Consider the following 23,822-nt stretch of genomic DNA (forward strand, 5'->3'; position numbering starts at 1 on the left):
CAGTTGAAGTTGTCCCAGAGGTCACTGCCCCTGCCCCTGCACTTCCCTCGTGGTTTTGGATTCTTTGGTCCTTTTGCTGTTTTCATTGGGTGTTTTTTTCTACTTCTTGATCTTCCAAATTGCTGATTTAGTTCTCTCCTTCATCTGAGCTACTGGTGATGCCCTCTAATGCAGGCTTCATTTGTTAGCACATTTTTCATTTCTGAGTGGTTTTTTCCGTCTCCATTTTGTTGATGTTCACACCAAGTTTATCTGCTCTGCCCCGAAGTTCATTAAGCGTCGGTAGAACTACCGTGCTGCACTCTGCATGTGTTAGATGGCGCGTCTCCATTTCGTAGAGTTCCTTCCCTGGCAGGGTGTGCGTGCGTGTTCTTTCACTTGGATGGTGCCTCCCTGTCTCCTCCTGGAGGCTCCCTCCATGTGCTTCCCTGTATTGGGTAGAGCCGCTACATCTCCCAGTCTCAGTAGAATGGCCTCACATAGCTGGTGTCCTGTGGGACCCCCCTGGTCACCTGAGCTGGGCGATGTAGGTGATCCCAGGAGGGGGGCTGTTGCATGCACCCTCCTGTTGTTGTTGAGCCTTGATTGCTGTTGGCATGTCAGCGGGAGGGGTTTAACCCACAGCCAGTCAGCTGTGAGGACTGGTCTCCACCACTGTGGAGGCTATTTTGTGTGGTGAACGCATGGAGGACTAGTAAAGGGGAGGGAAGGTCCCTGCCGTACCTGCCCTCTTGTGTTTCACTCCCGCAGGTGATGCTGTCATATGGCATGAAGCTGTCCGCAAGGTGCACTGGCTCTGGAGCCTCCTGGGAGGTACAGGCCAAGGTCAGCCGCCACCTTTGCCCTTCCCTAGGGCCAGCAGCATTAGCTGCAGTTACCTATAGGTGTGGTTACCTGTGCTGGGCTTAGAGATGCCCGGGAGAGGCCAGGTGGGAACCAAGGCTGGCTGCTACTAGCGCCAGGCCTGGGGCCACTTGAGGAAGGGTGCAGGGCATGCCAAGGCTAGACGCTGCTTATACAGAGTTTGGTAAAGTCAGCAGCAGAAACCTCGGGAGGTTTTTTTTTGTGTGGAAAAACCACTGGAAACAGGAGGGCCCACAGGCTAGGTGAGGGCAGGGTCTCAGGATCACTGAGACCGGGCGAATGGTGTGAGCTGCAGAGGCGATGTGGCAGTGGCTGAAGGCCCTGCAGGGCAGGGCTGAGCAGAGGAGCAGTGGCTGTTGCGGGCACTGCTCTCCAGGCCAGAGCTGCCCCTCCAGCCCTTGCCCTGAAGCTGGACTGTGTAATTCCTCTGTGGCCCTGTGGCCCAGGCCCTGTGTCTGGGCTGTAGTTCAGAGGGAGAGTCCCAGGAAGTCTGTGCACTGGCCCTTTAAGAGAACTGCCTGCGACTCCGGTAGCCTCTATTTCACTCAGCCATCATATTCACTGGTGGTTCAGCCATAAGTGATGGGGCTTCTCTGACAGTGGAAGCTGGGTTAGGGCCTGGAGTAGGGTTGGGACCTCCATTATCCCTCCCAATTTTCAGCAGGCACATGGCAGTGTGGGACCATCCTGTTCCACATCTCTCTACCCCTACCTCTTCCAACATGGCTTCTAACCTGTCTTTGCATAATTTTTAAATTTCTCAATTACTTTTGGCATTCATTGTTTTGTGTTAGTTTCAGGTGTAAATCCTATGCTTTTGCAGTTAGACCGTCATGCACTTTAACAAAGTGGCCCCAACATGTCTGGTTCCCGCCTGGTCCAGCAGTTATGCCGCTAATCGTGTCCAGGACTATCTGTACCTGCCGGTCTGCGTGCCGTCAACCCCAACCTCCTCCCCCACCAGCCCAGCTGGTTTCATGAGTCTGTGTCTTTTTCTGAGTCATACGGTGTCTTTTCCGACTTGGTTCACTGAGCATACCTTTGAGGTTTATCCATGCTGCCTGAAAAGGTAAGGTTTTCTTATTTTTTAGGGCTTGGAAACACTCCGTCGCAGGTACATACCACCACTTTTTTATCCCCTCATCTGGGTTGCCGCCATGTCTTCTGATTGTACATAAGAGTGTGTGTGCTTTTGAATTAGTGTTTCGAGTTATTTTTAATACATACCTAGAAGTGGAATTGCTAGGTCATAATTGCTTTTGATTTTTTCAGGAAACTCCACACTGGTTCCTACAGTGGCTGCCGCAGTCAGCATCCCCACCCCATTGTGCATGAGGGTCCCTTTTCTCCACACCCTCAGCAGCACGTGTCTGTGGATTTATTGGGGGTGACCATTCTGACGGGTGTGAGGTGGTATCCCAGTGTGCTTTTGTGTGTTTCTGAGGGTCAGTGATGTTGAGCGTTGAGCATTTGTTCATGTCTAGCGGCCATCTGTGTGCGCTCTTCGGAGAAGTGACTGTTCAGATCCTCTTACCATTTTTAATTGGACTGATTTTTGGTGTTGTGTGTGCTTTATAAAGTTTGTATGGTAACCCTGATCAGGATGTATCGTTAGTGAACATCGTCTCCCACTCATTGGGTTGTTGCCTTTGCCCTGCACATACTTCTCGGTGTGATGCAGTTTCAGTTATTTTTTCCCTTGTGTTTACCTTGCACGAGACATATCAAAAGAGTAAATACTGCTAAGAAATGTGAGCTGGTATCAGGTGTTACATTTAAGTCTTTAATACATTGAGTTCATTCTTGTGTAGTGTAAGAAGGCGGTCTTGTGTTTTTTTCTACGTGTATGTGTCCAATTTTCCCAGCAACATTAGTTGGACAGTGTTTACCCCATTGCACATTCTTGCCTGCATTGTCAAATGTTAACTGACTTTGTACAGAACTGTGCTTTTAGGCCAGTTATCATGGCTTTATAATATAGTTTGACATCAGGTAGTGTGATTCCTCCATGTTGTTGTTCTTTCTCAGGATTCCTGAGGCTATCCTTAGTGCCAAGACGTCTGTCCATCTGGATTTCAGGTGGTTTGCAAGGGTAGCGGGACTTTAGTTGGAATTTACATGTGGTTGGGTGGGGGGATGGGAGCCCTGTGTGTCAAGCTCTGGTGCCTGAGGGCAGGGACTGCACAGAGTGGGAAGATGGTCCTTAGAGACTAGGAAAAGGTTGTGTTCCAGGTGAGCCAGTAGGGGGACTATGGCCACAGAAGAGTGGCCTTGGAAGCCGCTTCTCCTCTGACAGCTTCTGTGGAGTTCTTGAGAAAGCCCCTCAGAGAAGCCTACAAGCCAGCCCAGTGGGATTCTTAAGGTAAGAGGAAGTGATGTTGCCCAAGTTTAAATGGGGTATGTGTGCCAATGGGGAAGTGAGTCCACCAGCGAATGTTTGAAATTGTCTGCAATAGTGAAAAACACGAGAGCAAAGTGGTGTCTTCGCAAAAGCAGTTATTTCGGGTCAGGGCTCACTGCCTTCACAGAGCAGCCTGGCGACCATAGGCAGACTCCCAGAAAGCCAGCACACAGGGTGGGCCACAGTGGGTTTGCGGCCGTGAGTGGGCCAGACACACAGTTGCTTCTTTAGATTATTAACTGCTGTGTGCACCGTACGTACACCCCACCCTGTGCAAAAGAGTTTCTGTGCAAAAAAGCCCTTTGAAAACGTGCCAGGGGTACAGGAGGGAGAACCTGCTGTGCTGACAATGTCTACTGTTCTCATCCTCCCTGAGTTCCATACAGCTCAAGGCAGCATGGGGGGGGGGGGCAGCACTGGTAGGCCCATCACTCACATCTAAGCAAGGGGGAGCAGGTCGTCTGGATCATCAATAACTTTTTCTCTCAAAATATTTTTAAGGGTAGTTTATTTTGAACTGTTTGTTAAAAGCCTAGTCTATATCTGATAACCTATACTCAATTACCATTCAAAAAATTCCATACAGATACGTTATTACAGCTGTAGAACGTCAATAGTATAGTGATGATAAAACGTGAGAACTGAAGAGCACGGGTTTCTTTACTTGTTTATTATATAAAACGCCCCCGGTGATCTCTCGTCTCCCTTTCATGGCACACGAAGAGAGGCCCTCGGGGGGACGCAGCAGCAGGAGGAGCCCTTGCATCTGGCGGGGTTCACACCGCATGGGGCTGAGGCCAGCCCGCACTGTCTTCCGTTCCAGTGAGCCGCGGTGGTGGCGCGCCGTCCTCGTTCATTGCTAACAGGTTAAAAGGATGGGAGACACGTCTTCTCCCGCCCGTGGTTTGAAAGCTGCACTGCCCTGCCAGTTCCGAACAGTCAACCTGTCGTTCTGCTTAAAACAAGGCACAAGCTCAGCATAGCAGCTGTAGCTTGTAGTGAAAGGATATATCATATGTCTCTCCTTAGTTAAAAATACATAATCCTTTTATTTTATATTGCAGTAAAAGAAATCGACATCATACACACAGAAGACTAGAAAGGGGAAGCTACTTACTTCTCGATGTCCAATAATTTAAGCCTATTTGTACTTCACCACAGTACGTGAAAGTAGTATTTAACACTTAAGTTTTGGAGTCAAATTTAATCTTTGGGGCACACGGGGGGACTAGGACTTAGAGGAGCAGCTCGCTCCCAGCCGCGCCGGCTGCACAACTCGGCTGCAATCCCCCATTAGGGCCATCCTTCCCTCATGGGCCACGCAGGCTGGGACACAAGAGGATGCCGACACGGAGGGAAGACTTTGGATTGTCTATTTAAATGCAGGTAATAAGTAATTGATCAAAATTTATTTTAAGTGCACTTTCACATGCTTCGAGTTTAAAAACAACAGACTTCCTAACGTTCTTGCAACAGGCTCGACTCATCATTTCTTTTGGCCAAATGCACTTTTCCCCAGTAAACTCAAATGACGACGACGACGAGAACACAACGAGAACAAAAACAAGCCCTGTCCTTCACCTACTAGGAAAGATGACTGGCTACAAAGCAGGTCACTGTGGACGCACGAGGACGACACGGTGGCACGAGTGGCTGGACTCTGTGGTGCGGGGACTAAAGCAGAGCTCTGAGGGCTGCAGGTAACATTCCGAGTCTCCCTTCCGTCTTTATTGATTTCAAGATTTTGCACAGAAAACTCTTTGGGGACTAGAACAGCAGCAAATGCATCACACTGTTTTCAAGACTTCAAGTTTCAAAAGCAAATTGTTTTTAAAAAAAATACAATTCCTGATTTGAGTTGGCTACAGGGACGAGGCAGAGCACGTACTCACTCGAAGGTTGGCTGCATGGCCCACGGGTGGGCACGCCCCTCCTTAGGGGGGTAGTTTGGTTGGTGGGTGTCTTTCAGTACTCAAAAAGGCTCAACCTCAAGCAGTAATAAACACAAGCAAAAGTGATTTAACCATTAAAATAAATATTCAGAAAAACCTCTCTGTACATACAAGTGAAAGGATAAGTAACACTTTCACACACAAAAATAATAATAATAAAGGCTTTGTTCATAGAAGTAGCTGACTGTGCTGTCCCAGCCCCCAGAGCCCCGGCAAGGAAGGGAGCGCGGACACGATGACTCGGTGGTCCGCTACCTCACAGCCTGCGCCCTGGGCTCCACCCTCAGCCTCATCCCTTCTAGGATACACGTTAAAATCGAAAATTTCTTTTTCCTTTCACTGGTTTCCTTTTTTCTTTTTCTTTACAGCATGCCAAATCCTTTGGCGTAAGTGATGGCCTTCAACAATCTTTCTTTGAGTTTTTCTTTGCTGGAATATTCCGGCAGTAAAAGAACATTAAAACAAGTATGAGATGTAGGTAACCTAAACAGAGAGAGGGGAGAATAGATTAGTCATGGGCAGGCAGTCTGTGCCATAGTGCAGCTTGTCAACTTCCTGCTGCTACAGCATGACTGCCCAACCCCAGTCTGTCTGTCTGTGTCCTTCACAGCTCGTGGAAAGGGGAGCGCCCTGCATCTACTGAGCCTGGTGGAGGCCCTTGCAGCTCCAGACACAAGCTCCTCTCAGTGCAGCTGCAGGGTGGGTTTTGTTGCCCACACTGTGGTAGCCGAAGTCCCTGGGAAGGTAAGTCACTTGCTTTAAGGTGGAGACACTATTGAAACTTGTTTACCTGGTGTTCATGTGTTCTCTAATACATACTAGATAACATGCCTGTGTGTGAATGATGTCATACAAGTATAAATAACCTCACATTAGCACTGGCTGGAAAGGAACAGGAATGTTTCTGCACGTGGGAACCAGGAACTCGGATCCTACTTATGTAGGGTCTTTACTCACCAAAAAGGTTAACTCGTGCCACACAGAGAGCCCTTGATTAACCAGGACTATGACACCAATAGTGACAATCCCGTGCTGGATAATCTCTTGAGCCTCAGTTAACCATTCTAAACATTACACAGTATGGCTTTCAATTCAAAATTCTGCTGGCTTCACACCAATGGGCAGAAATGCAAATCAAGTGAGCACTGCAGTACTTGTAATGTGTAGTGAGGCCAGCATTTTAAAAAAAAAGTCCTCAACAGCACAACCGTGTCTGCACTGAAGCTCAGGAGCTACTGGACAGGGCACATATGTGCTTGCAGGTGCCAGCTTTGCCGTACGCAGGCACAACTGGGCAATTACCGTTCTGTGTCCGGGCCATTTTTGGCTATGATCATCTTCAGCTTCCCCAGGCCGCCGACAGGCGCTCGGTCGGTTCCGGTCGTGAATTGCAGGAACAGTCTCTTCTGCTCATCAGTGAATGAGTGCACAATTTCCCAGAACTCCCTGGGGAGGGAAGACAGGACACAGATTGTAAAACGAATGTGGCTTTCTGGTCCGTGTTAGGACAAACTTGGAAGTTAGCATCGGGAACACTCAAGATGTGGTCTAGAAATTATACATCCACACATTTAAAGCACTTTCCTTAAGTTCAACCGTAAAAACCAGGAACCCTAAGTGTCCAACAAGAGCAAATAATGCTGTAAATGCGGGCATATCATCAGCAAAGAATGACAAGCAAATCCCATGCACTAGAAGTAACTGGAAGGAAAGACTCAGGGGGCGGGGCTGCTCTGATGTCTCCCCTCCCCCAAAGCCTTGGTGATTGACAGCAGGCTCTATCAGCCCTTGTTATACTTCAAAAACAAATGAGAAGCTCAGTAAAAGATACTAGGGAAAAAAACTAAAAAATAGGAACATTTTTAATGTTTAATTGGTGGAAGAGTGATTCAGGTACTAATTTGAAAAACTCAAGAACCCTGGTGTAGATTTCCCACGCCCATGACCACAGCGCTTCTGCCGCAGCCTGTGTTCCTATTACCAGACGGGGCTGCGTTGGCATGCGCTGCTGATTTCTGGCCCCGCTGGCCACTCTATGCTGACCACTCAGACGAGCTCTGTTCCTGCAGACGTCAGTGTCCTTGAGAAAGCAGTATAGGTACAAGCACAGGACCTTGGACCTGCAGCTCCTCTCCTTAGGTAGGACAGAGCAAAAGCCATACCACCCACACTTTGGCACAGCACCTTTCTTTGGGGGTCTGGCAGGCAGTGTGTCCACCGTAACCAGGAGCCCTCCGTCCCAGTGGCAGTCAGTCCCTCGTGCTGCAGGGCACCAGCCAGACCCTGAGGGCAGTGGACCAAACTGGCCTCTGACCAGTCTGGCCACGCTGTTAATGAACTGTTCATTCAGCGCTTTTTAGTAAATGAAAACGTAAAATCCTGGGGTTACTAATGCTGGCTTATATAATGAAACACTTAACTGGAAAAAATTGCTTTGTGTAAGGGTTAAAATTCTGAATTTACAATGTGACTATTCAGGCAAGTCAACATGACGAAAGGATCTTATGTGTTTCCACATAAAAGTGCTATCAACTCGATTGCACCCCTAAATCCTATGCATATCGCAACAGAGAAAATCTGATGAAATCACCTTGAACACAGGCCTGGGTGAAAAGCAGCAAAAAGAGCAGGAAACCCCAGGTGACGTGGGAGCTGCCGTGTGAACGCCACAGCCCATGTGCACTCCGAAGGAGAGCAAAGACCACGGGCTGGATGAAAGGGAGACCCTCGGAAGCTCCCCAAGACAGAAATGGCAGCATCAGGAAGGTGCCACGCCTGGAAGGGATGGAAGCAGCCTATGAAAATGGCCCTTGTTCCACAAGGCAGAACCAAAAAGCCAACACGCTGGGCCACAGAACACACTGTTGAAGACAAAACCATGACAACAGCCATGGAAGAGGGACAGACCCCTGTCAGAGGGAGACCACGGAGAGCCCCCAGGAGAGCTAACAGCAGGTCCAGAATCCAAATAAAGATACTGCTAAAAAAAACTACACCTGAAAAAATCTCATGAAGAAAGGGAAACCATAACCCTAAAATCCCACAAGGGAAAAACGCAACACTATTTCTTATAAAGATACAAAACTTAGGCAGAGGAAAAGGAGAATATTTAAAAATCCTCAAAGGAGAATATTTAAAAGTCCTCAAAGGAGAAGAAATGTAAGTGAAGTTTCTACCAGGACAGAGACCAAAGCACAATAAATTAAAAATATCAGTGCACTTGGCAGACAAACGACAGGGGAGAACATAATACGTGCAAACGTAGGGATGTTAGCACTTTAACTTGCCAAGAAAATGACCGGTAATGGCAGCAAAATGAAAAGATGGTAACAACTACACACAGCTCCAGGCACAAGAAAAGATGGCACCCTCATTCACAACGAGGAAAACACAAATCAGAGGAGAGAAGAATATTTCTCAGCTGGCAGGCAAACACCCAAATTTATCATTGAGAAAGTTCAGATAAAGAGTGCTCTTTCTTGCTGCTGGTGGGAGTGCAAATGGTGCATTTTCTGTGTGGAGCACGATGGTTTCCAACACAACTACTACAAGATGCACCGGTCCCACCTTCAGCAGTGTGTTGATGCCGTCCCGCACGTGTGTGAGGAGTAATCCTTACGTAGGATGATTAACTGCTTCTACCAGCAAAACCGTGGGACTGACTGCTGTGGCCATGAGCATTAAGTGTGCAGCCAAATGAAAGAAAGGGGAGACAGCTCTGCCTTGGTTCCTGGCATTGTAGGGAAATGTCGCACTAGCTCTGACACGTTGAGAAATATACCTGCAAGCAAAATCATTTAATTGCAAAGGCCGTATACCTCATACTTATAAATGCCAGTCCCCAATAATTTTCTTAAAAGAAGAACACCTCAAAGTTTAACAGTCTAAGATTGAAACATTAAATATACAAAACCCACGAGCTCATCATAATACTCAGAAAACAGGGCAAAAAAGTAAAAAGTCAACTTCAATTGCCAGTGTTAAAATTATATTAATTGCATACTCTAAAATTGCTTTAAAATATGGATATAGAATTACCACAAGAAAACTATTTTCATTTCGAAATCATCATTTTTCCCCCTTCTCAGGTAAGGGTATCTTACTAGGCGCCAAAGTCTGGGGATAAAAGGCAGGTGATGGTGTAATGTTCATTTTGCTTCCATGAAAAAGAACAAGCAGGATGGGAAGATAAGACTTACAATCCCCCCAAACCCTAACAGCACACAGACAGGAAACCCCACCAGGAGCTCAGAGACCTTGCAGCGACACAAGGGTGGAGCTTCATGACTGCTGATCAGCAGCTGCAGAGCACCAGCAGTGTGGGAGAAGTTGCATAGGATCCAAAAATACAAGGGAGTCTAAGCCCTTAAAACTCTGGAGCACCAAATTCACCTCAAAGCACACACCAAACTGAGAAGGAACTTCTGAGGTAATGTCCAAACAGACAAGATCAAGGATAATAAAAGCAAATAAAAACGTAAAACACCAATTAAGTTTTTAATAATTGTTCCAAAACAAACGCACAGCCCTCCTGAATCTGCTCCCTCCTGCAAGGACGGAAAACTTCACTTTGATCCATTTGTGTTCAAACTCAAAAGGAGGTGACAGAACAGTTCTATGAGTTGTAATAAAACTAGGCAGTAATTGGAAGTAAAAGAAAGAAAAAAATCACATCTAGTACAAAAAAGGGAAACTAGAACCACCAGTCAAGTTAAGCCCCGTGAGAACACCAAAGAAAGAGAAGACAAAAATGTTGAATTTTAACATTTTTGTCTTCTCTTTAAGAAGAAACAAAGCCGTCCTCGCCTGAGGCTCTGTGGCCAAGTCTGGCTGGGGTGCCTCCCTGCCCATTGGGGCCCCCAGGGGAAAAGCCCACCATTTCACAACTCAAGTAACTGTCAGGGACTGCGGAGCCCCCTCCGCCACCGCCGTGCACCCACAATCCCCAAGAAGTGCACCTGGTGCCTCACTGGACAGCCGCCTGCAGAAAAATGCGAATGGTCCCCGAGTCTCCCAAAACGTCCATGAATGAGATATGATTCTATGATTACACATTAGAGTGTTTCACAGCGTAGACACTTCCGTGGAAGTGGGAAAACTGGGAACCGCTATGGGCCAACTCAACAAAGTGGAGATGAAATAGGTTAAAAATCTCAACAGAAACAGTCGGGGGAAAAAAATGTCTCAGGCACATGTGGAACACAAGCCTGGGGGGGGGAGGCACAAAAGAGAAATCCACGTAAAGATGGTAAGTGAAATGCTTCTTGCGGAATGGAGGCAAAATAGTCATCCTCAGACGAAGGAAAATGCAAAGAATGTGTCATTAGTAAATGCGCCTTTGAAGGCTGACAATTTAAAAAGGAGCAAAGACTAGGAAGAGCAGAAATGAGCAGCATTCTCCTTATGAGTTTTGGAAATGTCTCTGATAACTGACAAGGAAATTACAACAGCATTAATGTTTAGGACAGTAACACGAACTAAGTGGAAGCCAGAGTTCCACACACATCCCAGTGTTGGTGCCAGTTCCACATGTGTGACACACCAGTACCTACAAGTGTGGTCACACAAAACAGCACTGACTTTGTAACCCACAGAAGGCAAAAGAAAAGGAACAAATCATAAGCGGAAAGAAACAAAAATAAAATGGCAGTCTTTAGGCCTAACACATCAATAAATGCAAATGGTCTAAGCATGGCAGTGAAAAGGCAGAGAGAGACTGCCTATTTTTAAAAAATACACTGACTCAACTATGTGCTGTTTGGATTTTAAATCCAGCCAGAGGTTGAAAGTAAAAAAAAAAAAAATGAAGAAACATACAGACAAAATAAAACAAACAGGAACATTTATATTCATCAGACGCAGAGCAGAGTTGAGACACAAACAGGGTCCTTCTACGATGAATCCACCAGGGCACATGGCTGTAAATGTCTGTGCGACACATGACGGAAATGAAAAAGACAAACACAAGCAACACACCTACAAAAGTGTGCTCTACTACTGATTTTCACCAACTGTGAAAAAATAATTCGGTGGACGAAACATAAAGTAGCATATCCAGAGAACTCTCAAACCCAACGGTTAAAAACAACAACAAACCATGAGGTGCTCCTGGCAGTGATGCAAGAGAAATGAACATTCACGTTGACCTAGAAACAGCACGTGACTGTTCACAGCAGCCTGTTTCACAACAGCCGCAAACCAAAATTGAAAATTACAGATATGAAGGAAAATGACAACACTACATTAAAATATTTGGAATATAGCTAAATAGGGCAGAGAACAAAATTTAAAGCACTAAAAGCTTCCACTGGAAAAGAAGAAAGGCCGAAAGTCAATAATCGGTGTTTCTATTCTCAAACTGAAGGGGGGGCACCAAAAGGAAGAAAATACAGAGCTGAAATCAATGTAATTGAGAATAGGGTAAGAATAGAGAAATAAAAAGTTGGCTCTTTAATACAATAATTTCCACAAAGCTCTCGTTAAGACTGACAAGGAAACAGGGAAAACACATTAACCACTATCAAGAATAAAAAAGGAGGTTGGCCAAAGACATGGAAATGATGAAACCAGATTGCAAGCTCTGCACACTTGAATTAGACTATGTGAATGCAGTGCATCTGCTGTTCAGATGACCACATCTACCACCACTCACAACTCCCCAAAAAGAACATCTCTAGGCCCTGATGGTTTCATTGGAGAAGTCTACCAACACCCCATTTCAACACAAAACACTTCCCAACTCACTTCATGACGCCAGGATTAAGTCTAACAGTAAAACCAGATCAAGACCAGAGAAAAAAGCAACAAAGCAACAGAGCTACAGACCAGTATCTTCTGTGAACTTGGACACAACAATCATTAACCCTTTATCAAGTCAAATTCAACCGGGTGGAAGTCTGTTTCAGTTCCGAAACTCCCTTAAAGTAGTGCGCCCTATGGATAAAGACAAATCGTCGTCACATCCATAGATGGAGGAAAAGCCTATTGATGGTGGTAGTTTCAGGGGAGAACCTACTAACAGCTCTGCAGGTTCCAGGAGGATCATGTCAATCAACGACAAAGACCCATTCTGAGAAACAACTCACTAGGTGATTTTGGTGTCGTGCCAATGTCACAACCCTCTCGCAGATGCAGATGCTCTGGGCTATACCTCCCACCTCAGCCGTGGAGCACAATGGAGCCAAAGAAACACAATACCATTTATAGTCACTACAGCATATAACATTCTTAGGCATAAACTGACACATGTATGGAATCTGTGCACCAAAAACTTGCAACTACTGACAGAAAAGGTCAAAGAGCTAAATCAATTGAGAATTTTGCCTGAAAGAACCAATGTGGTAAAAAATGTCCATTCTCCCCAACTGGACCTCAGTGTGGTCATTTCTTTCAAAATCCGTTACGGGTCTTCGCAGACACACACAAGATGACTATGTCACGTACATAAAAAACCATAGAGGTGCCTGAGGTTGACACTCTCCAAGGACCCACAATGACAAACACAGTGGTTGGCTTCAATGACAAGACAAATGGCAGCACACCAGTCACTGGACGGGCATGGACAGTTCAGAAAGGATCTCCAAAAAAGGATACCCCCCATTTTTTGAGGAACTCACAAAAAACAACTCAGTGCAACTCAGTGTAAAACACAAAACAGGAGGGCCATTTCAATAAATTGAACAGAAACAACTGGTCGTCCATAGACAAAACAGTGAATCGTAACAAAACTGTAAAAATGGATTCAGACAAAAGGTAGAAACAATAAGGTAGAAAAAGATCAGGTCCTAAAGCTCGGTCAGGAGTTTTAAGAAAAATCAGTTCTTCAAAAGTAAAAGCCCGCTGCACAGGAAGTCTAGTAAGAAGCCTAGGACCACCTATGAAATCGGAGTAAACCATGACTCACAAAGGACAGGGAAGGATGCAGAGGGCGAGGCTGTAGCAGGTCTGTGGTGGTGGCCACAGTGAACACAGTTGCACACAGAAATGTATGTTCATGTTGCACCTGGATGTTGGCAGAGGCTTCATCCCCAACAGCCAGAAGTTGGAAACAACCCGAGTGTCCTGTACTGGTCATGGGCAGCCATCCCACGGCCCCCCGCACAGCCAGGAAAACAACTGCCACCACCTGACTGGGTCCCAGGACCTCATGCCAGAGGGGAATGAGCAAGTGTGTTTAGAGCTGTGGAGAGCAGAGCCTAGTCCAAAAGCTGGACCCCAGCGGTGTCATGACGGACACCACGCTAGACAGAGAGAGGGTGCACCATTGTGGGCAAATGGGTGCAAGTCCACAGGACCAACCATGACTGAAAACCACATCTACTAATTCTATGCTCGTACCAAAATAAAAGTGAAAGCACAAACACAAACCTTCCCACAAAGAAACCTCGATGGACCAGATAAGTGTCACTGGTGAATTTGATCAAATATTTAAGGTAGCAGAAATTGATAAATGTAGACCAGAAAATACAAATCGATACTCCTCATGATCATAGATTAAAGGAGTGACTGATGCATTTATAAACTAACAAACCAGAAGTTGGACTCATTTAAGAATGAAAGGCCAGTAGATAAACATTGCAAAGTTCAAGGGTTCAAATCTGAACTGATCAAGTCTTTTAACAAATTGAAGTCCCTGCCTCTCAGCCCAGAAAGGCAGGTGGGGAAGGGCATTTGAAGAGATAACCTTGGTTATCAAGTGTAACATGGACTTGGGGCTTGCTTTATCAGCAGCTAGAAAACGTGTGCAAACGTGCCTGCAACGCAGCATTTTCAGTTTTCATTAATGCTTTACTTCTAAAACTTCACATTTTCAATAAATAATAAGCTTAAGGATATTTTAATAAGTATGTCAGTGGTTTTACATAATACTAGATGTTATACTGTTTATTAGAGTTTCAAAATCTTTTGTTCATTACATTACATGAAATTGTAAAATACAAAACCAAGATACCGGGAACTTCTACCCTGTGATTATTATAATCACTATTCTAAGTCTCCAAATTCCCTACTAACTGTAGATAATTAACTAATGTTTTCATACTTATGTTGACAAAACTAAGAAGCTGCATTGTGTCTGAAACACTTCCTGGAATGTCATTAACCGTGGGGTCAATTGGGAACCTCTTACGTTGGTTATTCCACACACTACGTACAAGTGTGTCCTTCAAATCAGGCCTCACATATGACTTTAAGACCTTAATTTTGAAAACCATTTCTTTGTAAGAAACAGCACCAGATCTTGCCAACTCTTCTCAGGAACACGGAGACGCTGCAGCGTGCTCACCGTCTGCGACCCTGTCATTGACTGTCAGGTGCCATTTCCCCATCACTGCATTATCTTCACCCTGATACTGTCACTTGTGGACCTTCAGGTACATAGCAGAGTACACATTCAAGCCTGCTGCTAAAAATGACCAAGTTGTGCTACAAAGAAGAAATACCGGTAACCTACAAAATAAGTGACAGGACAGAACGTACCCTGCTATAAAACAACACAGCACACCCTTGGGCCTCAGGGCAGTAGCCTGTGGTGAACAGGAGTGGTCCCTTGCCAAGGGGTTCCCCACTTCCAGAACATACCAAGACTGATATGTTTAAACAGCAACCCCTCCCCCCCGCCCCAATCCCAAAACAAGTCAATTTAAAAGTCCAAAGAGACATTTCTCCAGAGAGGACATACAGAGGGCCAAGACACATGAAAAGATGCTCAAAGTCACTAATCGTCAAGGAACTTCAAATGCCCACCTTTCAGAATGGCTATGACCAAAATACAACAAACAAATGTGAGGGATCCTCCAGCACAGTTGGGGGGAATGTGGTGCTGCCACTGTGGGAACCAGTGTGGAGGCCTCTTGGGTAATCAAAAACCGAGCAGCCGTACGACCCAACTGTTCTACTTCCAGGCATTTATCCAGTGGAACAAAAACACATATTCAAAAGGACATACACAACTCAGCAGTGATAGTCACAACAGCCAAGGTCACAAGTAGCCTGGGTGTCCATTGATAAAGGAGATCTGGTACTTAAAATAAACACTACTCAGCCGTAAAAAAGAATGAGATTGGACCTCTGGAACAACATGGACCAACCTACAAGGCATTATGCTCAGTGAATAATGACAAGTACAGGAACGGAACTAAGAAGTACAGGTTTCCAGTTAAAAAGCACCCATGGGATGGAAAGTATAGCAGAGGAACATAGTCCATACTCTGGTAACTCCGTATGGGGGTAGTGGGGTACCTGACCTGGGTTGGCAATCATTCCAAAGTCATGGAAATATCTAACCATGAGGCAATGCACCTGAAACCAATATAATACATGGTAACTAAGAAAAAATTAAATGCGTCACCTGATCAGAACAGAGTCCCTGGTGTAGCCACCATCATATTCCGTAGTTTCTTCTAGGGCTTGGAAATCTAGATTCTGCAAATGAAAAGAAATGTCTTAGCGCCACGTCCGCTACACCAGTACAAACAACACATCAGTACATGGTGCTTTCGCAGGCACCGCTTTCTTACCCGGCTTCCACATATGAGCAGTTCAATTTCCTCTGGTCTGAATAGGTACTTTAAGGGAGATTCATTAGTCACCATATGAAAACCTCTCCGAAACGCCTTGAACTGTTTTTCTACTGATTTATTGAGAATGTAGTCAGAATAGAGATTGACAAATTCCTGCAGAAAACATTAACCAAAAGAACTTATGAACTACACAAATGGAATACACCAAACTAATGGGTTCAGAGTTTTTAATGATATTTTTATTTTGCCATGCAAAAACATGCAAAGGAGATACCTTCAACAATTTCATGGCTGTCTGCAATACCAATATCAAGCTGTAAACAGGGTGGATGTTTCCTAATACATGTGTTTCCATTTTGGCAGCTTATTAAATGAATAACCCATCAACAGCATCACTTGGAGGCCCCTCCACTAGCTACACACATGCAAGAGCCACGCAGGGTGCGATGAGCTGACTTTGCACAAACCAGGGAGTCTTGTGGTTGCTCTTCTACAGTATTTGGGAAGCAGCCAACTGTACCCAGCTCAACATATACACTATTAACACCAAATCAGAAGGGAAACATACTTTGTATTTTATCAAAAACTAATAATCTAAACCTATTTTTAAAGGTTAATTATATATTTATCATAATGGTCCTGCTACATTCTGGTTATTCCCTTGTTTCTGGATGCTTACTCTGCTAGTCCACACAGAAATGTGATTTAAAGAAGAGTGCACACAGTGTGCCTACTCGGTACCACCACTGCGTGTTTGCTGACAAGAATACTGTTTGGTATTACAGCCACACACAGCCACCCCACTCTCCCCCATCCCCACAAGGGGCTTGGCGCCCCACTGCATGCTGTCCTGCCAGCTTATTTCCAAGATTTAGAAACTGGGGCTGCAGCATTTTCAAGAACTTAAGTTACTTGCTTTCTTGGGTCTTCACATAGACTATGTCAGACACCATATTATTAGATACCGTATTTTGCCATGTGTAATTCAGTGCCGTGTATATGCACACCCATGTTTTCAGCCCAAACTTTTCCGTTTTAGTTTTTAAAATTCAATTATGTATTTATACTTGCAAACAAAACAAACTATTGTATTCCATAATACTTTGCATACAGATTATCATTATTGCTTTCTAGAGTTACCACTTTTAATACAAAAGCATAAATAAAACAATTAAAAACATTTATATGGATACAGAATTAGTAGTACCCATGTCTTCCTGAAAAATTTGCATTTAAAAAAAAGGCTCATTATACATGGCAAAAAATGCCATAATGTTCTGAAATTATGTTCATCTACAGACAAAAAACACAGTGATATAAAACATTTACTACCTTCCTGTTTTCGTTTGTAATTGGAATTTTGTCCCCATTTTCCTTCAGATCATACATCATTGGGTTACCAAAGAGGTCCGTCTGCGATATCTGGAAAGTGATCATCATATCGTCTTCTACGTTCCCTTCATACTCCAGTAAGTCTTTCAAGCTCTGGTATAGAACCTAAGAACCAGGAAAGGAAAGTCAGGGTCACCGCAAAAATCACAACATACAACCATTTATAGTGCTCTCACTGGGTCGGGGGAGTGGGACCCTAAGAATTCAAACACAGGTCCCACCCCCTGTCCTCCAGAGAGTTGACAACATGGGAATTGAGGCTCCATCGCTGATGGTGTGCACTCTCTGTGAGGGACCCCTCCCACCCTGGTTTAGTGATAGACAGCAGTACTCTTGGAGTCTCGGTCAGAAGGACAAGGGGGGAGGGACAGACACTAACTGCAGCCACCCAGCTCCCTACACTCTGATATATCCTCGAAATTTCACATGTTCTCATTACAGTTTAAAAACATTTAAAACCTGCTTGCTGACAGCAGTACACGGAGATATATATTCAAAAGTTCCCCTTTTGAGGTTGTGAAGGGTAGCAAGGATCCCACTGAAAAGACTTACAGGGTGAGAGTCCCCCAAGTCACGGAAAGTTCCTTTCTTCCCCATCAGCTTCCGGTATACGACCATGGGGAAGTGCACGTCCAGTATGCAGTTGTTGTAGATCGCCAGGCCCAGGACTATGCCGATCAGAGTGAACTGGCCCTCAGTTTCAAATGAGGATGGATTAAACCAGAACAGTTTTGTAGATTCATCGTATGTGAACATACCTGTAAGAAATTATTTTGAAAATAAATTACTCTTACAAATATATAGTTTATAATGCACGCAAATTTTTTCTCTATTACCACTCAGAAACCAAAGTTCAAATATATCATGATTAAAAACTGGCAGAGTGGCAAAGGTAGGTCTGTATATATTTTAAAGAAGCCAATGAAACAAAGTAATAAGCAACTTCTGTGGCATTTTTCTAAGAAGTTTCAGAAAATGTTTATGAAATTGCAGTTCTCTGATCTATTATAACAGATGATGGTTAACTGCATTCATACTTCATCCACTAAAAGGGTGGAAAAGCAAAAAAAAAAAAACCACGGGAAAATAGTATAATTATTTTCATCTTTCAAAACACCTTTAGAGTGTTCCACTTATAAAAACAGTCTAATTCATATGTACTGTTTAAAAAAACAATTCCCAATTTCCTGAAGGGAAAGTTCTATGTTTTCAAACTTGCACGAGCCCCTGAAATGTCTCCAGCACCTTTCTAACCAGGTCCGATGGTGCCATGTGCAGAGACTTAGATCCGTTCGATACGCCTGGACTGCATCCCATCATTGAATTTACGGCATTTTCATTTTACTAAAACGTTTAGCTGCTACTTGAAAACTAGGTAAAAATCGTTTTAGATCTGAAAGGGGGGGGACGGTATTTCAAATAGAACTGCAGAAATTTATACAGCCATAAATCAATTACAAGATTTTTAAAGTTTTACAATAGTTCATTTTAATTCAGTTTAAGTTAAATATAAACAGAACTTTAAAACAATCCCCTGGTCAAAAGACCGTAAATTAATACAATTTAGTGTTTGTGAAATAACACTCTGAATATTATCCAATTGGTACTTGAATTTCAGTTTACATTTAAACTTTTTATAGTCCTAAATTACAACAGAACCTGGAATACTAATGGCTTCATTTAGTTATAAATATGGTTTTGAGAGGGTCCAAATCAGCCGAAGATGATTACAGTTAATTAATAAAGTAGACAAAACTTCACAAATGTAAGCTCTCCATCTCAAAAGCCACACATTACACAGGTGAACTCTCTTCTCTGCATCTGAAGAACTGAAAGTACAAGGAGATTCTACTGTGTACATATTTTCTTCAGGTTCCAGGAGAAAAAACCATCACACATACAGAGCATGGGTCTTCTAAAACTCTCTTGTTATCTGTCTACCATCACTTCAAATCACCGTCCATCAAGTACAAATGTGCAACATACGTTTTTTCCTAGAGGCATTTCCGCATATAATATAAATATACTTTGCAGCTAATGTCTCTTAGATACATCAGAACCTGGTTTGCCAGACTTACGAAGTATAAATTAATTTTCTGTCTCAGAAAAGGGTATCTTGGTTCACTCAGAGCACATGACACAGCCTCTGACTTTGATTTAACACCAGCCACATTATATCGTCTCAGAATAACTATTAATTAGGAACTCAAAGTGTCCGATCCCGTTTACAGGTGTACGGTACGGCCGAGTGCCAGCAACAACAGAAGCCAGCTCAAACCGAGGACCAACAGTGTTCAGGAAATCACCTGTGTGACCCTGGGCCCCACCTTCACAACCTGGAGGGCTTTCACAGGACCGTGTCCCTACATGGGTCCCGCCTTCACTCTCCAAACTGAGCAAACCCAGGGGTTTTATGGCAGAAAGGGGACCAGTCAGAATTATTCAGCCCCACCACCCAGGCTTGCTCTGCCCTTCAGAGAAATTCAAACTCTTTAACATGTGGACCAGACTTCCCAAACTGTGCTCAAACAAAACTCTTCTGGGAGGCAAAGATTATCAGATGCAAGGAGGAGGAAGGCCTGGAGTTCAAAAACTAGGAAACTGGTAAACGACTCCATTGGGGGCCATCAGTTGGCCACCCCCAGGTTGGGACAGTGGGCATCCCCTCATGTCTTGGGTCCCCTGGTCTAGAACAGATAACAGGGGAGGCTGTGATTTGGATCAATGTTTTAGACAAAGAACAGCAAAGAAACCCTCCAAACGCTCCATTCTACAGTGCTACAAATTTTATTTATCTAGGAATATAACCTATTAGGATATGCAGTTAACTAATCTAAACAAGAACTTAAATAAGCAAGCGAGGTAAACTAGCCCCAGAAGCCCCCCAATTCAGTCTGTGTCTGAGATCCTCTGTAACACCCATCAACACCACCTTATGCTGTTCCTCACAAGCAGGCACAAAGACAGCGATAAAGTGCTTACCAATATCTGGATTGAAGATTTCCTCCACAACCAGCTGGAAAAATTCTTTGGAAACACCTCCCTCATCAACCCCTTGCTCTCCTTCGAACTCCACGTACAGCTGTTTCTTCAAGTCTGCAGGGTTTTCCATGGCGATCATCTCTAGCTGGAGAGTGAAAAGACAGTGAAGAGAAGATGACTGCCAGTGTTGGGAGAAGCAAAATAAAGACAGGGAGTGGGCCAAGGGGGCAGGTAAAAGTTCCCAGTTTTGGTTTGAACCCAGTGAAGACCAAGACTTAGTTTGAAATAAGGGAAAATAGGACAGAAGTGAAACTGGCATAGAATATTAAAATGGTTACTTTCTAACTTCCAATGTTTTAGGAAATGAGCATATCAGAATCAGCTTTTCTGTTACCTACGTAAGAAAGTCGGGTTATAGCGTTAGGACATAGAAGTCAGCAAAACTCGTAACTACTTAAAATCATTACAGCAGTGTAGAAGTTTGACTTCAAAGAATAAAAACAAGAATTTTTAATACCTATTAAGCCATAAACATTTTTTTATTAGACTTCTGCCAAGATGGAGGCTTGGTGGAAGCACTTCCCCTTCTCAGACAACCAAGTTTAAAAACAAAGTTTTAGCAACAAAAAGGCAGCCAAACCAAAGAAAACTGAACTACACGAGAGTCTAACAACGAGCCCTTCAGCCAAACCGGTAAGAGGGGCACAACCAGCAGCAGAGCGGGGTTGGACAGGAAAGATCCACCAGACCAACCCAGCTGTGCTATCCAGGTGCACCAAAAGCCGTGGGCAGATCCCAGGTGTGGAGAAGCGGGCAGACCGTGGTCACACACTCTCGCACAGTTAAACTGGTGAAGGAGCAAGCAGTGAGACAAACCGCGCAGGCCCCAGCGGTGGGAAGTGGCAGAGAGAACCGCCACTGTCCCTCTGACCCTTCCCCACATACAGTGTTAAAAACCAGCAACCTGGGTGGCCCTGCCCTGGTGAACACTTAAGGCACCACTCATACTAACAGGCAAGAACAGCAAAACATGACTCAAGAACAACTCAGAGCCCATAAATCTAAGTGATGAAGAAATAGCCAAACTTTCTGATCAGGATGCTCACAGAACTAGTTGATTTTAGTCACAAATTAGAGGAACATGGAAGTTAAACTAATTGAAATGAAGAGAAAGCAAGAGTAATGTAAAGGAAACTGGGACTCAAATCAAGAGAGTGGACCAGAAGGAGGAAAGAAACATCCAATCAGAAAAGAATGAAGAAACAAGAATTCAAAAAAAATGAGAGGCTTAGGAACCTCCAGGACATCTTTAAACGCTCCAACATCTGAATTATAGGGGTACCAGAAGGGGAAGAGGAATGGCCACAAGTGGAAAACTTATTTGAACTAATAATAAAGGAGAACTTCCCCAATCTGGCAAAGACAATAGACATCCAGGAAGCTCAGAGAGTCCCAAAGAAGTTGGACCCAAGAAGAAACACACCAAGGCACATCATCATTACATTAGCCAAGATTAAAATGAAGGAGAGAATCCTAGAAGCAGCAAGAGATAAGGGGACAGTCACCTACAAAGGAGTCCCCATCAGACTGTCAGCGGATTTCTCAAAAGAGACCTTCCAGGCAAGAAGGGGCTGGAAAGAGGTATTCCAAGTCATGAAATCCAAAGACGTACAGCCAAGATTGCTCTATCCAGCAAAACTTTCATTTAGAATGGAAGGGCAGATAAAGTGCTTCTCAGATAAGGTCAAGTTCAAGGAGTTCATCCTCACCAAGCCCTTATTATATGAAATGTTAAAAGGACTTACCTAAGAAAAAGATAAAAAAGATGAACAGCGAGAGGACAGCAAGCTCACAGTTATTAAGAACCACAGAAATGAAGATCACATGGAGGGTTAGCAACAGGGGAGTGGGGGGGGGGAGAAGGTACAGAAAATAAGTAGCATAGACAGTAGATAGAAAATAGATAGGGGGGAGGGCAAGAATAGTATGGGAAGTACAGAACACGTGGTCATAAACTAAAGGGGGAAATGGTGGGGGAGGGGGTGTGTAGGGTGGAGGGGAATGAAGGGGGGAATAGAACAAACTAATGGCATAATTAATAAAATATTTTAAAGAATGATGTTTATAAGAAAAAAATTTTAATTAAAAATGGGGAAGCCCTTGATCTCCTGTAAGGCTTATTATAAATTACCACTTTTATGGATTAGAACACATTTTACATCTACTTTCTCATATCCTTCAATTTCTTGCAAATTATCAAACCCTACTTTCCATCATTGCAACTATACCTCTTTGATTTCCTTATATCTAGAGAATAATGAATATGTGATGAGGTGAATCATCAAATCACACCAGATTCTGATGTGAAATAATTACACTCCAATTTATATATCTAAAATTTATTAACATGCCTGACTGGTCATCCACCTTACTTACTGCTAAATCATCTTTAAATGCCTGCTGGCTGCTTGAAAAAAATTTGCAAATTTTGCCAAAACAATATTTAAGGGTGCTCAAAATTTATTGCCGCTATTCCAAACAATTTTTAAAATATTTCTGAACAATGCAAACATCACTGGAATAGGCAAGAGCCCTAAAATAATGACTTTACATGAATAACAACAGTTTGGACATTCGAGGGTCTAAAACCCAATAGTGGGCAGCCCAGCCAACTCAGTGATTTGCCACCTACAATGGGGGGGGGGATGCATCCCACACAGTAAATGGCATCTACTGCTCGTGGGACTTTGGCTTCAATGGTACATACAGAAACGTGTGTTCTGGATGTTATGTAAATGATGTCTTTCTAGGGCTTACAGAAACATTTTTAAGAACAAAGTGATCATCTGGAAATCAACTTTTGGGTTCTGTGGTTGGTTCTATGTATTTAGAATCTCTAGCTTTAAAGAACATGTGTCTTGGGCCAAGGTGGTCCCTCATGTGTGCAGAACACCATGCACCTGTCCACACCAGGGTGTTCAGTTTTGAGACAGAGAGCGGTGCCCAGGCGAGTGCGGTGCCCAGGCGGAGTCAGGGTACTCCATACTAGTCTCAGCTGACAACTTTTAACCTTCAAACTTGATCAAGCAACTCCATGAAGCCTCAGCTTTCTCATCCACAAAAGAAAAGGGGATAATACTCTTAATATGGCAAAGTGGTGAAGGTGTAACAAAAATATACGAACACGCGAACTATTCATTACCTTTTAAAACAATTCAGCTCTTCCAATAAAAGATGTGAAATGTGATTTTAGAGCGCAGTCTCAAGTTTTGAAAATAACCTTGGGGGGAAAAATAATTTCAGATAGAAACTTGGAGAATTCCAGACAATGTAAGGACCGTGGGGACCATCTAAATTTCCATTGTAGCTCCAATACACCTCGCCGGTCAGGCCAGCCTCCCGCCTGGGCATTGAAGGGTGTGAGTCAATGGTCATACACGGCCTTCCTTACACCCTTATGATGCTCATCAGATGCCATGGTCTCTGAGACCAAAATGACCGTCTGATACAGGAAGCTTCCTACAGCTCCTCCTCACCCACATGGAAGAGAGGGACCCGACCTCTGTTACTGGGACCGATAACTGTGAAAGGTTTGGTGGGCAGTCCCCCGGGATTCAGAGGCCCTGAGTCCTAGACCTCCCTCGGCCGGAGCCACCTCATAGGACGGCAAAAGCCCACTGACCTTCATACTAAGTGAAACACTGCAGGCCT

General features: G+C 44.1%; 1 protein-coding gene across 1 annotated transcript in view; it reads right to left on the bottom strand.

Moving 5' to 3' along the window:
• Positions 1-3,756: 3,756 nt before the first annotated feature.
• The window catches only part of UBE3A (ubiquitin protein ligase E3A), a 64,443-nt gene continuing 44,377 nt past the window's right edge, over positions 3,757-23,822 (bottom strand). Inside the window, exons 7-13 of the mRNA XM_053658843.1 lie at positions 20,112-20,256; positions 17,682-17,887; positions 17,070-17,234; positions 15,735-15,890; positions 15,566-15,639; positions 6,520-6,663; positions 3,757-5,700 (exon numbers count right to left, since the gene is read on the bottom strand). Of these exons, the coding sequence (XP_053514818.1) occupies positions 5,580-5,700; positions 6,520-6,663; positions 15,566-15,639; positions 15,735-15,890; positions 17,070-17,234; positions 17,682-17,887; positions 20,112-20,256 (1,011 nt within the window). The 3' untranslated portion in view covers positions 3,757-5,579. The remainder of the gene's footprint in view (positions 5,701-6,519; positions 6,664-15,565; positions 15,640-15,734; positions 15,891-17,069; positions 17,235-17,681; positions 17,888-20,111; positions 20,257-23,822) is intronic.

This window comes from Artibeus jamaicensis, unplaced genomic scaffold, assembly GCF_021234435.1.
Source record: "Artibeus jamaicensis isolate MK-2021 breed Jamaican fruit bat unplaced genomic scaffold, CSHL_Jam_final scaffold_612, whole genome shotgun sequence".
Classification (NCBI taxonomy): Eukaryota; Metazoa; Chordata; class Mammalia; order Chiroptera; family Phyllostomidae; genus Artibeus; species Artibeus jamaicensis.